Genomic DNA, 14,893 nt, shown 5'->3' on the forward strand with positions numbered 1-14,893 from the left:
CTCCCCCTACCCCAGAAGTGTCCCCAGTTCCTAATAAATCTAAACCCCTCTTCCCTACACCGTCGTCTCATCCACGCATTGAGACTCTGAAGTTCTGCCTGTCTATCTGGCCCTGCGCGTGGAACTGGAAGCATTTGAGAGAATGCCACCATAGATGTTCTGGATTTCAGTCTCTTTCCTAGTAACCTAAATTTGGCCTCCAGAACATCTCTTCTACCCTTCCCTATGTCATTGGTACCAACATGTACCACGACCACCGGCTCCTCCCCAGCACTGCCCATAAGTCTGTCTAGATGCCTCGAGAGATCCGCAACCTTCGCACCAGGCAGGCAAGTCACCATACGGTTCTCCCAGTCATCACAAATCCAACTATCTATATTTCTAATGATCGAATCCCCCACTACTAAAACCTGCTTCTTCCTAACAGCTGGTGCTCCCTCCCCCGGAGAAGTATCCTCGGCACGAGAGGATACAATAGCACCCTCTGGAAGGAGGGTCCCAACTATGGGATGGTTTCCCTCTGCTCCCATTGACTGCTCTCCTTCCCTGAGCCTTTCATCCTCCGTAACAGCATCAGGACTCTCAGACTGGAGGTGGGACAGCCCTACTATGTCCCGGAAAGTCTCATCAACAAACACCTCTGCCTTCCTTAGCTCCTCCAGTTCAGCCACCCTGGCCTCCAAAGCACGCACTCAGTCTCCGAGGGCCAGGAGCTCCTTGCATCGAGCGCACACATACGCCACCCGCCCACAGGGTAGGTAGTCATACATACTGCACTCGACACAATAAACAGGATAGCCCCCACTCTGCTGCTGGGCTTCTGCCTCCATTTCCTACTCTAATTATATATGAGGGGTTAATTAAATGTTTCAGATAGAGGTTGTTATAAAGGATTTAAGTTTAAGGGCAATAGAAGTCACTGGCTCCCTCCAAGCTCCCCCTCTAAACTCCCTCCTGTTAGCACACACCCCGGTCGCGAGCACCCGGTCGCAAAGCTCCCTGGTCGCTCACTAGCAGGGTTTAAGTGCTCGGCCTCCCTGATAGCTCCTCCCTCTGCCTACAGCTCAGCCAATCAGCACACGGTGTTTCAATTCAAACCTAATCAAGACTCACAGCTTCCAACTGCCTGCCTGAGCACACGGCCTTTCAAACAAACACTCAGCTCAGCACTCCAAACTCCAAACAAACACAAGCCCAAAACCCCCAAACATAAGCAGCCACTTACCCCAAGGTCCTTTAGTTTGCTCCTTCCTTCTCCTCCTCCAGGAGAGCCTCTCAAAACTCCCTCCTGTTAGCACGCACCCTGTTCGCGAGCACCCGGTCGCAAAATGATTTTGTGATTTTAATAGTGATTTCAGTGAAACGAAGCTATTTCATACTAACTGCAACGGAAAATGTAGCCCTACATTATTACGAAAACCATTTCCTCCAATCATGGAGAAAGACAAAGTTCCATGTTATTCTTCAGAAACAGGAAGCAACATATGAAGGGAATGAAGATAAAAAAGGGGCGGGGCAGGGCAGGGCAGGGCAGCAGAATATGGAGGAAAAGTGAGTCTCAGAAAGTTAGAGAGGAGAAAAAAAAAATGTCTGTGAGCTCACATAGGCAGTTTCCCTTCGAATCAACTGCTCAACAAAAATTCGGCAGGTCAATCATTTCCCCTCTTTTGTTTCTGCTTCTCCTCCCATGTGTTGTCTGTCCAGCCTATATACGATGTGAGGTTTTCAGGACAGTGTCTACCACTTATTATGTGCCTGTACAGTACTTTATGCAATGAGGCCACGGCTACACTATGAAAACTAGAGATTCATAGTTAGGGTGCCACTGTGATGCCAGCATAACTTCAAAGTGAAGTTAGCCTGTGCTGACAGATCTGTTTTCCAGTCATTGTAGGAACACATCCTCCCCAAACAATGTTACCTAGGTCAGCGGAAGCATTCTGCCATTGATACAGCTGTGCCTAACTAAATGTAAGAGAGGCATACTTACATTGCTCAGGGGTGCAAATTTTTCATTTTCTGGGGCAATCTAACTATTTTGATCAAAACTTTAAGACCAGACCTAAGACCCTGACATTGGCTAGGGTCTCCAGAGGGCTCTGGGATACAAATAGTAACAAGTTTCTAACTGAGCAGGAATCTGAGTGGTTTTTCTGTCCCAAAACACATGCTCAGTTTGTACACCCTTGTTTGGAGAACCTATCATTCTTCATAATGAAAGACTTTCACTGCATCAAGCTAGTACTGGTAGAAACTCAGTGCAAAACTCACAGCTGTAATGTTGAGCCCTCAAGTGTCTGACAGTACAGTTCAAAATTCCATGGAACTCACATTTCTAATTATGTATCGGGAGACCATTCATCACCACTAGATAACAGATTTAAGTTTTGACTTAATACAGTGTCTTAAGTTGTATAATTAAGTTATTTATATTCCAGCAAACTTTCTACAGAGCAAATCTGATGTAAAAACAGGATTAACAGTGTTATGGATTTCTCATATACATATATAAGTTTAACAGCTTCATTATCTTAGCCTTTAAGTAAAATAATCCATCACTTATCAGATTCACTTTTCGTTCACGTCCCTATATTGGTTAAAGGATAAATGAAATATCAGATGTAAAAGGGTCTCTGTTTTTCAAAAGTTTGTGGAAGTAACAAGCAACAACATCCACAAGACTAAATTTAACATGACATCTCTAAAGACTTTAGGCAAGTCCCTCTGAAGCTACAAGAGACGTATGTTAGTGTGTTATCTGGAGAAAATATAACTGAACAAGAAAACATGTACTGTAAAATGTCAGAGTATTAAATCACATCTAGCGAAAACTAGTATTCTTTACTCATTTAAGCTGAATATAGCGAACTCTTTAGTCACCTGATCCATTCATCATTCTTTACTAGTCTTCTGAACAATACAGCCAATGCATCGGTGTCTCTCTTAATGAGACTTGAAGGTGGCTGCCTAATTCTTCCTTGATATAGTTGACAGTTGTATTCTCATTCCTTCCCCCGCAGTCCCAAACACTTTAACCAAACAGCTACTTCTCAGGCAGTGAAGCTCAGCACAGGCAAGCTGCAAAAGGGAGCCAGACGGCCCCCCGCATACCAGAGCGGGGCGAGTTTCCTCCACCGCAGGCTGGGGCACATTCACCCCTCTCCCTTGTAGTGGAGCAGCACAAAGCCTGCAACGGCCTTGAACTGTCTCACTTTAGCACGCGGCCTCTCCCATTCCCCCCGGCCCCAGAGCTCGCCCCCCGGTCAGTGGCGGAGACAGCGGCCGATATTTACCGTCATGTACCACCAGCGGGCGAAAGCCATGGCCGGAAGATCCCTCCGCGCCCAGCTGGAGCGTGCCGAAGCGTGGGCTACTGAGCAATGCTGGGGCTGACCTGCGGCTGGGCGGGCGGCGCTTTGACACTGGCAGAGGGGCGGGGCTGGAGCTCCGGGCTGGGCGCGCCACAGCTGCGGGGCAGGAGCAGACGGGGGCGGGGCCTCGGCCGCGCCCCTCCCAGGCCTCCGTGCTTTACTGACCGCAAGCCACTTGGCAGCGAGCCCTGGGACAAGGGTGGCCCGGCCCGGAGCGCCAGCTCCCTGCCCGCGAGGGGAGTTGGGCGCTCGGCCCCGCTGCCCCCCCTTCTCTCTGCCCATGGCCCGCAGCGGGGCCGCCCGGGGCTGTCACCCGCCTTCCCCCCCGTCACCCGCAGCGGGGCCGCCCGGGGCTGTCATCCGCCTTCCCCCCCCCATGCCCCGCAGCGGGGCCGCCCGGGGCTGTCATCCGCCTTCCCCCCCCCCCATGCCCCGCAGCGGGGCCGCCCGGGGCTGTCATCCGCCTTCCCCCCCCCATGCCCCGCAGCGGGGCCGCCCGGGGCTGTCATCCGCCTTCCCCCCCCCATGCCCCGCAGCGGGGCCGCCCGGGGCTGTCACCCGCCGCCCCGCTGCGACCGCGACCGCGACCGCGCCCGCCGCAGGCAGGAAGCCCCGCAGCGCCCGAGCGCCGCCCTACCCCACGTACCGCTCTGCTCCCCTTGCCCGGCGCCCCCGCCGGCTTGGAGGAGGGCGGCTTCTTCCCTTTACTCGGCTGAGACATGGCTGCGCAGCGTTCGCGGCGCCGCAGGGGCAGGTTACATGCAACTGTGAAGCAGCTTTTCCGATGCGCCCAGAGCCAACTCTGCTGAGTCCCTCCTCTTCCTGCAGCAGCAGCAGCTGCTCTAGCAGTTCTGTTTCTCCACCCCAGCGCGGCCCCGCTGGGCGAAAGGGAGGGCACGGTTTAGGGGGTGGTTTTGCCGCTGGCCGGGACGTACCTCGCAGGCTTATTTGCAGAATGGGGCCTGGGCGTGGCTCTCTGGTTGCTTTTAGGCTTCAGCGCTGAGCTAGGTTTTCTTTTCCTCACTGTGGCAAGAAAGTTGGGGAAGCCATTCACAGCCAGAGCAGCCCATTTTGCAAGTGGGGTTTGCATCAGGCCTATACCAAAATTACAAAGCTATCTGGTAACCGCTGTCGGCTCCACCCCACAAAACTGATGACCGGAAAAAATTTGCCATCCAACATGTATTTCTTCTGTCGGATTTTGGGTAGCAAAATAACTTTAAATATAAGCAAAGCTGGATCTTTGCCCAAAACTCAAACCAAATTTGTGTGTGGTTTTTATTTTTGGTTTTTTTTTCTGCCTCCTTTGAGGCTTTGAGGACAAACACTGGGGGAAAGGTATTTTAAAGTCTGTGTCTCTTACGTTCCTCCTGGATTAAGCTGCAAGAGGAAATACCAAAAGCAGATTTCTCAGGAGGTTTCTAGCTAAAGTTTTTCATCCTATCCTTTTCAGGGAGTATCCATACTTGAGGCCTGCTTTTGAAGAGGTGCTTGAGATATTCAAAACTTTCTTCTTGGGATCTTGCCCTCCAATTGTTGTGCAAAACCCCAAGCCCTGTTGAATTTAGCCCAATACTTGTTCCAGAAAGTATTTTATGGTCTTGTAACTCAAAACAGTTAACCATTACATTTCCCCATCAGTGAACACAAAAAGGATCTCTCCCTCTTTCTTTCTCTCTGGTCAGTATAGTTTCAATGGGTCTGCCCAGTATCCTGCAACTTTAAAAACATCAACAAAACCTTCCTTTCTCTTATTAAAAAGTAACTCAGGTTATATATATGTTTTTAATCTTGTGACTGCAACTTGGATGATACGATCTGAAAGAATTTTCATTATCTAGTTTTAAAAAAAAAGTATATTCTAAATGCAGTCATGTACACCCCAGGCTGTCAGGACTCCCGGGATGGATTGCAAAAATGCTTGGCTCATAGATGGGCTGTGAGTTTGAGACCCCTGGTCGAGATTAGGCAAAGAAGCTGTAGTATACCTTGAAATAAAAATCCATCACTCTCCAAAATAAGGGGAGATTAAAGACAGAAGATTAATTGGCAAACATATATGTAAGCAAGCTTTAGTACATGTTTGTTTGGGAAACTCTAGGCCATGGAGTTTCTCTGTTCTCCCTGTGATTAAACGTTGTACACTCATCCCTCATTTAATGAGTACTTCACTTAGGAGTACTCGCTGAAACAAGGGACACATATACCCACCTATGTTCACTAGACGAGTGAAGTTCTCCTGCTAATATAAATCAGCCTTGGGGTCCTTAGCAAGGAGAGCTGCAGCCCTATGGCTGGTTGTGCTCCAGCAGAGGGGTCCCTGGCTGCAGGGCAGAGAGTCTGGCAGCCCTGCGGCTGGAGCCTTCTCCCTCACTTCCCTCAGACATGCAGCTGTCTGACAACCCTGTGACTGGGGGAAGAGGAGAAGGCTCTCAGCCTGGTTCCCTCCTGTGCACTGGTGGGAACGTGAAGCTGGCCAGCCATGAGCTGATCAGTTTCCTGGTCCTGTAAGCCAGGGGGAGACTGGAACCAGCCTGCCCCTGTTTCCCAGCTCCTGCCACTCTGGGAGCCAGGAAACTGATCAGCCCTGCTGGTTCCTGGCTACCCTCCCCTTGCAGGAAGATTCAAGTTATGCAGGAGTAGCAGGAACAACTCCTGGATAGCTCATGGGTTTACTTTATTAGTTCCCCCTACCCTCCCCACAGCTCTCATCCTCAGCCAGGTTTTAACCCCCCCACAGTCCCAAACTGCCCTTAGCCTTAGACTGCCCCAGCAGCCCCAAACTGCCCTTAGCCTTAGACTCCACTTGCAGCCCCACACTGCCCGAAGCCACCCCAGCCTTCCATCCCACACCTGCAGCCCCAGTCTTAGACACCCCCCCTGCATTCCTAAATGGCCCCAGCTTTAGACACTCCTCATCTCCTGGCTCCCCCAGCCCTCCTGCTCCCAGCAGGTAACAATCCTTAAGACTAATTAACTCAGGTGTTAAGCTTTCAGCACCTAGGCATAAGGTAATTGCTCTCCCTAGTGATAGAGAGAGCTACTGGAGAGAGCAGTTACCTCTATTGATAGATATCTGCCTGAGGCAGCAGTGTTCAGAAACTGAAAATGGCTTCTTTAACAGCCACATGCAGCTTGGAACTGTCCAGCTGGCAACGTTTAACAAATCTGATGAGACCCATAGGTTGGGAATCCCTGCTCTACCTACAAACACAACATCCTATATCTGGTGCCAAACTAGTCAAATACGTCAGAAAAGTACCTAAACTTAACTGTTTTGTGACAAGTCACAAGCACTTAGAACAAATTGGAGACTTCTACATGTATTTTAATGGGAATTTAGCTTAGGTCTTACGAGTTTTCACTTATGAGCAAAAATGTGGGAGCCAATTGTGCTCGTATAGTGGGGGATGTGTGTACTATAAAACTGGCTGGAGAGTCTGCCTTACATCCTGTGCCTACCCTATCACATTATAACAGCACCAGTTTCACCACACTAAGGATCTTCCACAGCTTTTACCTGGGCTCAAGGATGTGTCCCAAAGAAAAGCATTTCTCTGAGTCTGGCAATAACAGCAACAGTGACCTACTTTATTCTTGAAAGAGTCAAGATGGGAAATGGTCAGACCTAGAAATGGCCCATCTGGGAAACTCAGAAGTGCATAGACATTCTTCTCAGAAACCATGTTGGCTCTAACTGGTGTATGGCTTGCAAAGGGACTAGTCTATCAGGAGTCCGAAGCTTTCTGTTCTGAAGAAGTAATCAGAACTACTGACACGTATTACAATAGTCCACAAAAGTTGTAGCCCGTCAGATGTAATTAGTGATTTGGAAGGAAGCAGAACAGTGGTTCCAAAACTTTTCGGCATCATTCCCCCCTTTTAATTTTTCAAAAACCCTCATGCCCCCCACCTCTTCTTCACCATCATCAAAGCCCCCTTTAACAAAAAATTCAATTCATAATTTAAAATAAACACAAAAACTTGATATAAAAATGTTATTTAAAATTTTAAAAAAGCACAAATAGCTTTTCTCAGCCCCAAAATTTAATAAAAATGTAATTTAACATCAGAAACAGCAGAAACAAAATGAATTTAATGTGAAGGATGATGATGCATTTTCTTCACAAGTTGGGAAATCCTAGGTTTCAAAGGTGAAAGTGTGCAACGCAAATCGTTTTTGACATCCAGTCAATTTCTTTGTTTCATTTTTAATGTGACTAAACTTGAAAAGCTTTTTTTCACAGGGGTACGTTGACGAAAATGGAAGAATAATATGTACTGCTGCTTCTCCAACTTCCGAGTACATTGGGAAGTATTTTATCCAAAATTCCTACAAGCTTCAGTTTTCGAAATTATCTTTTGCACTTGAATTATGCTTTTTTTTGAGTGCTTGTTCTTGCAATACTTCTGGCAATGTATCAACATCAATGTTGAATGGATTGCATACTAATTTATGAATGAGTTGCCAGAAAAGTTATATGGAAAATAGTGGATGAATTCATCAGCCGGGCGGGCCAGATAAAACACAGTTTTGTTCTTCACATCCTCTTTACAAAGTTCTTGGAAGCCTTCATTTTCAGTGAGTGATGAAAATGTTGGAAAAGATGAAAAGTTAGGTGGCTGAGCTTGTGTTTGATGTTTCCAAAGCTGGATTTTTTCTGTAAATGCTTTGATGGCATTGTGGTACGCTATAATATTTGCAGTGTTGTTTCTTTGCAGCTTCAAACTGAGGTTGTTCAAAGATTCAGAAATGTCCATGAAAGTGAAAGTTGAACGTTTGGTCCGTAAATGCATGATATGACTCTTTCTTTTCTGTTGCATGAGGAAAATTTCCACTTCGTCTTTCAGTTTGAATAATTGTGAATGCATATTCCCTTTGGAAAGCCATCATACCTCCGTGTGAAACAAAAGAGTTTTATGATCTTCTCCCAAATCTGTGCAAAGAGCTGCAAAAAGTCTTGTATTTAAAGAGATTTTCTTCTCAAAATTGAGAAATTTGATGACCAAATTCAAATTGTCGCATAGGTCCTCTGGAAGGGTTTTAGCAGCCACTGCTTGTCTGTGTATGATGCAGTGAGCTGTGGTTACAGCTCGATTTTTTGCTTTCACCAATGTCACAAATCCAGCCAAGCATCACTGGAGCACCATCTGTACATACACCAACTAGTTTTTCCCATTAAAGTTTATTTTCTTCATAAAAGTTGGAAATTGTTTTCATAACATCAGAAGGTCCTTGCTCCCCATGGCAGCCATGCATTGCCTGAGCAGTTGGAGCTGGTGCGGACCCGAGACTCCCACTCCCCGCAACCCTGTTGCACAGGAAGGCAGCAAGTAGAAGGATGTCACTGGTGGCCAACAGACCTGGCTTTTCAGGAAACGTGCCAAGAGTTTGGGGAGGAGAAGCAACGCACATGTTTCCTGAGATGCCAGTTCTGGTGTGCAGCTGCAGGACTTCTCCCTGCCCCCCTTGCCCCATGCTGCAGGAAGCTGGCACTACCTCCATTTTTGCAGGAGATAATGCCATCACAGGCTCTTTCTTGGAGTGAGGGGAATTGACAGGGGCTGTGGGAGGCAGCTGGGTTGCCTCAGACCCCCCCTGCAATTTCTTCACACACACACACACGGTTTGGAAACCTATGAAGTCAAAGAACTCTATTCCAATTGTTTAAGTAAACTTTGTTCTGTTATACCGCTATTCAGTTTTCACATAGGAAGAAGAATATTTTCATTAACATGAAACTGTGTGTTAAGTTTTCATTAGTACAGGTATGGTAAATAAATATCATTATTAAGTTTACAGCTCAATTTATTCTACGCATTAGATATGTAGAAATTACATAATTCAAAATATTGAATATGTTTTAAATGCTTTAATATTTCAGATAAATATAAGTTTATATATTTTACACTGAAATTATTGTGATTGTCTTATATAATTGATACTGGGGGAGGGATAGTTCAGTGGTTTGAGCATTGGCCTTGTAAACTCAGGGTTGTGAGCTGACTCCTTGCAGGGGTCATTTGTGGCAAATACATTTTAAAAAAAAATCTGTCAGGGATGGTGTTAAGTCCTGTTGTGAATGCAGGGGACTAGACTCACTGACCTCACAAAGTTCCTTCCAATTCTATGATAGGTATATTTCCATATATATAGTGAGATGTTTTAATGCAAAACTTCATAAATGTATCTTTTTCTTATAAAACTTTTTACCTTTCCAAGAGAATTTTGACTGTTGTGTAAACATGCTTGCAGAAAGACAGAAACAGACATAAAAGTAGTAACAGAGAAGGAGCCATGCTAGTCTATTCACAATCAAAACAAAAGGCAGTCAAGTAGCACTTTAAAGACTAGCAAAATAGTTTATTAGGTGAGCTTTCGTGGGACAGACCCACTTCTTCAGACCATAGCCAGACCAGAACAGACTCAATATTTAAGGCACAGAGAACCAAAAACAGTAATCAAGGAGGACAAATCAGAAAAAAAAATGATCAAGGTGAGTAAATCAGAGAGTGGAGGGGTGTGGGAGGAAGGTCAAGAATTAAATTAAGCCAAGTATGGAGATGAGTTCCGGTAGTGACTCAGAAAGTTCACATCCCAGTTCAAACCATGTGTTAATGTGCCCAATTTGAATATAAAAGCCAGCTTGGCTTAATCTAATTCTTGACCTTCCTCCCCCACCCTTCCACTCTCTGATTTGCTCACCTTGATCATTTTTTTTCTGATTTGTCCTCCTTGCTTACTGTTTTTGGTTCCCTGTGCCTTAAATATTGAGTCTGTTCTGATCTGGCTATGGTCTGAAGAAGTGGGTCTCTCCCACAAAAGCTCACCTAATAAATTATTTTGCTAGTCTTTGAAGTGCTACTTGACTGCTTTTTGTTTTGATAGACATAAAAGTAGGATGAGTAAGAGGCTGAGGGCCTTATCTGATCTCACTTACCGCCCCCCACCCGCCCCGTGTGAAACTGGTGAGGGGCATGTCAAACCTCATGCCTGCGTCTACAATAGCATGTTCCTACAAAATATTTTTCAAACAAGGGGCTCTTTAGAAATATCCAGCGGAGCACCTATACACAAAAAGCATTCTTTCAAAATTAAATCGAAAGAACATGGCACTCCTTTCGAAAGCGCTCTTCCACTCCCATTTCAGGAAGAACACCTTCTTTCAAAATGTTTTTTCAAAAGAAAACATGTAGATGCTCCACGGGTCCTTTCTTTTGAAAGAGCAGTCCTTGTTGTGCCTAATTTTTTGATCGTTGGCCCATTCTTTCAAAAGAACAGGGTTGTGTGGGTGCTCTCTTTTGAAAGAGCAGTTCACTCTTTTGATCCACTTTTTTGCATGTGGACGCTCTCTTTCGAAAGAAGTTCTTTCAGAAGAGATCTTCCGGAAGGCCTTCTTTTGAAAGATTGCTGTGGTGTAGATGCTGCTCATGTGTCTAAAACAATTGTACAGCGCTAACCGCCAGAGATGAGTATATGGGTGAGATGCCGAGGAGAATGAATGGTTGCGGGACTGGTTTAATGTATGAGTTTAGCAAGTGTAATTTGTGTTTTAATTTTAAAAATAACCCTATTGGTTCTACCAACAGGTCCAACAGATTAAACTGCATTCCTGAGGCTGTAGAGCAGCGGATACTCCCTGCTGACACTTCTACAGGAAAAGGGAGCCTGTTTGAGTACCACGCCTTTAATTGTCCGTCTCCTGGTGACAGTCATTTGAGCTCAGTGACAGAAATTAGGAAGCAAACTATCAGCAGCATTCATGATTAGACAAAAATCTGTGAGAAAAACACAATAATTTAGGTATCAGTTCTGCCTTGTGCTCAGCTTTAAGGTTCTAGTCCAGAAGTAGTGCTAGCCCATTGGTTCCCCGAAGCAGGAATATTTTTGACTCCCCCAAGTACAAAATAATAATAATAAAAAAGCCAGTAGCAGGCCCCCTTGAGCTGCTTGGGGCTCTAAGCAATTGCTACTCTGTTTATGTCTATTGCTGGCTTTGCCCTGATCCAGCAAATTACTTAAGCACATACTTACCTAAGAACAGCCATACTGGGTCAGACCAGTGGTCTATCTAGCCTTGTTTTCTGCCAGTGGTTTGTGCTAAGTGTTTCAAAGGGAATGAACAGAACAGGGAAACTGTTGAGTGATCTAGCCCCTATTGTCTAGTCTCAGTTTCTGGCAGACAAAGACACCCCGAGCAAGCGGTTGCATCCCTGCCCATCTTGGTTAATAGCCGTGGATGGTCCTATCTTCCATGACCTCATCTATTTTTTAAATCCAGTTATAATTCTGGCCTTCACAACATCCTCTGATAATGAGTTCCATAAACTGACTATGCATTTTGTGAAGATTTACTTCTTTTAATTTGTTTTAAAACTCCTACCTATTAATTTCATTAGGTAATCCCTAGTTCTTGGGTTACATGGAGGATTAAAGAACATTTCCTTATTCCTCCACACAATTCATAGTTTTATAGATCTTTATCATAACCCTCCCTCCTCAGCTCTTTTCTAACCAGCATAGTTCCAAGCTTCTAATCCCTCCTCACATGGAAGCTGTTCCATACCCTTAATCTTTTTTGTTGTCCTTCCCTATATCTTTCCCAGTTCTACTATGTCTGTGACATAGGGCAACCAGAACTGCACAGCGTATTCAAGGTGGGGACATAGTATAGACTTATATAGTGGCATTATGATATTTGCTGTCATATTATCTATCCTTTTCCTCATGGCTCCTAATATTATGTTAGCTTTTTTGACTGCCTCTGTGCATCGAGTGGATATTTTCAGTGTACTGTCCACAACTACTTCAAGATCTCCATCTTAACCAATAATAGCTAATTTAAATCTCACTTTTTTATGTATAGCTGTGATCAGGGCTGATGAGGGACTTGGCTGAATCTGAGGGGAGCTGGTTCTGGGCCCCCCAAAAAGGGGGCAACCTCAGGTGAAAGAGGTGGGGCTGGGGGCTAGCTTTCCCCAGCCAGCCATTCGGCGCTGCTGGGGCTACAAGGTGCATGCCCCTGGGGAAGGATTACCGTATAAAAAAGAAGATACCCCTGAGAGGGCACTGTATGAGTATCCACCAACTCACCTTGTATTAATGTGTAGTAGTATATATAGTACACTAATACAACCTGAGTTAGTAGATACTGATACAGGTACACTCCCTCCCTGGGGTGTCCTCTTTTTAGAAAGGTCAAATATGGTAACCCTGTGCCAGGGTCTCTGGTGGAAAGTTAAAGGTCCTGGGGGGTCCAGCTGCTTCAGCTATGCAGTGGTAGTAGCAGCAGTGGTGGCTGGGAGCTTCGGGCCCCTTTAAAACACTGGCCTGCAGGGCAGCTACTCCCTTTCCCCCACTTTCCCCTGCCCCTGTCCATGGCCCCAACTGGGATTATGTTTTCCAATTACTTTGAATTTATCAACACTGAATTTTGTCTTCCATTGTGTTGCCCAGTCACCCGATTTATTGAGAGTCCTTTGTAATTCTGTGCAGTTTGCTTTAGACTTAACTATCCTGAGTAATTTTGTATCATTTTTAAATTTTACCATCTAGCTCCTCACCCCTTTTTCCAGACCCCTTATGAATCTGTTGATCAACACTGATCCAGTAGAGATCCCTGGGGGACAACACTGTTTAGCTCTCTCCATTCTGAAAACTGACCATATATACCTTCCCTTTCTTCTTTGTCTTTTAATTAGTTGCTGATCTATGAGAGGACTTTCCCGCTTATCTCACAATTGCTTACTTTGTTTAAGAGATTTTGGTGAGGGACCTAGTCAAAGGCTTTCTGAAAGTCCAGTTACACAGTATGTATTGGATCACCCTTTTCTACAAGTTTGTTGATACCCTCAAAGAAGTCTAACGAATTGATGATGCCTCATTGACTCTTCCCAAACAAATCACTTTCATCTACTCTATGGATCTTTTTATTCTGTCCTCTACTAGACTTTCAGCCAGTTTGCCTAGCAATGAATTTAGGCTTCCCAGCCTGTAATTGTCAGGACTACCTCTAGAGCTTTTTTAAAAAATTGATGCCTCATTAGCTGTGCTCCAGGCCTCTAACACAGAAGTTGATTTAAGTAATATGCCACACTTAATAGTTCTGCAGTTTTGTATGTGAGTTCTTTCAGAACTTGTGAATGAATACCATCTGGTCTGGATGAAATTGCTGTTTTGTTTATCAAATTACTTAGCTTTAAGTATGTGAGCGGTCCCACTAAAATACTAGTTAGGCATGCAAATACAGGTCTCCCACAGACTGGTAAAGTTTATCGGATAAATACGATGAGCCATAGACTCTAAAAGATCTCAAGAAAGGTCCAGATTTGTATCCCTAAAGTCATGCTCCTAAACTGGTGTGTGCTAAGGATTCTTGTTTGTTTAGTACAAATGCTTGTTTTGTTAATACCAAACTTCCACGCCCATGTTTAAGTGTGCCAAAACTTGGGCAACTGAATAATGAGTATAATTTTAAGTATAAACTTGGAGGACATTTCTGAAAATTTGACCCTTGAAGTTTCAAAGACCAACATACGCAGCTGCTAAAATTTCCAGTAAGAAAGCTACCTGAAAGGTGGGCACTCAGTTATCACTAGTGAGCATGTTCTTTGGCAGACTTTCACCTATCTTGTGTTCTTGTTCTTGCATGAGTAAATATTGTGCATGCCTAGTCACCCTGAACTGTGAGGTAGATTATTTTCTGTAACATGTCAGCACAATTCTATCTCGATCTGTGGAAGTGTTCCACAAGCCAGTCTATGCATCAGTGTAACCATCAGTAAGCAGGTAAACTGCTAAAATACTAACTCTCCTCAAGAAATGGATGAAAGTACTATTCAACACTATGGCTATTGGTCTCTCTTTCTCTCCCTCTCTCTCTAATGTAACTAGTACATCCCCTGAACTCTAGGTATATAATAGCATTCATGTGCCAATGAATTTTCATCCATAACCTTACTTCTTTTGTTATAGTAAAAAAAATCCAAATTTTATAAACTGATACTAGAGAAATGCTTTTACAAAAAAGATGAAATTGAATGGTAACTACTCTTGTCTGAACACTGAGTACAGTACAGAGTAGTAAGATTTGAAATAGCATCTAGTACTTTGAAACAGAGCCAGATTAGAACCCTTTGACGTTCAAATTAAGAGAAGAAAGTGGGGATGACTAGGCCGCAGTCTCAGAAGACCATTATCCAGCATAGTCTGTCAAGCTTTCAAAAAATGCAAAAGACCTTGGACAACATGGAGAAGATCTACTGAGAGTGAAGAACTGGGGTACTCCTGGAGTTATCTAGGAGTTTTCTCTCAAGACAGAGTGAAGTTGAGGAGCCTTGTAGATGACCTATTCTCCACTCGGCATACAAGGGTTTAAGTCAAGTAAGTCTTTGAACAGACAGCCTGCACTGGCCATTTTGAATCTTCTCCAAGCCTTTACATAGCCATTGCAATATTTTTTTACAATAGTAAGTATTGCGTGTGCATTTTGAACACCATTGCTACTGAAGTTTTAGCAGAA

At 44.7% G+C, this 14,893-nt stretch overlaps 1 protein-coding gene across 9 annotated transcripts in view; it reads right to left on the minus strand.

The window, feature by feature from the left end:
- CAST (calpastatin) overlaps nt 1-14,893 on the minus strand; it is a 116,762-nt gene that overhangs the window by 90,531 nt on the left and 11,338 nt on the right. For 2 of the 9 annotated variants that reach the window (XM_074995303.1, XM_074995304.1), the window contains exon 1: nt 4,018-4,272. The exons of 2 other annotated variants lie outside the window; for them this stretch is intronic. In XM_074995303.1, coding sequence (XP_074851404.1) covers nt 4,018-4,092 — 75 coding nt within the window. In that variant the 5' untranslated portion in view covers nt 4,093-4,272. Of the gene's footprint in view, nt 1-3,293; nt 3,407-4,017; nt 4,275-14,893 lie in introns of those variants that run through there. 5 more of the 9 variants (XM_074995310.1, XM_074995302.1, XM_074995309.1 and 2 more) reach the window with 5 other exon arrangements.

The sequence above is a fragment of the Carettochelys insculpta genome, chromosome 5, assembly GCF_033958435.1.
Source record: "Carettochelys insculpta isolate YL-2023 chromosome 5, ASM3395843v1, whole genome shotgun sequence".
Lineage (NCBI taxonomy): Eukaryota > Metazoa > Chordata > Testudines > Carettochelyidae > Carettochelys > Carettochelys insculpta.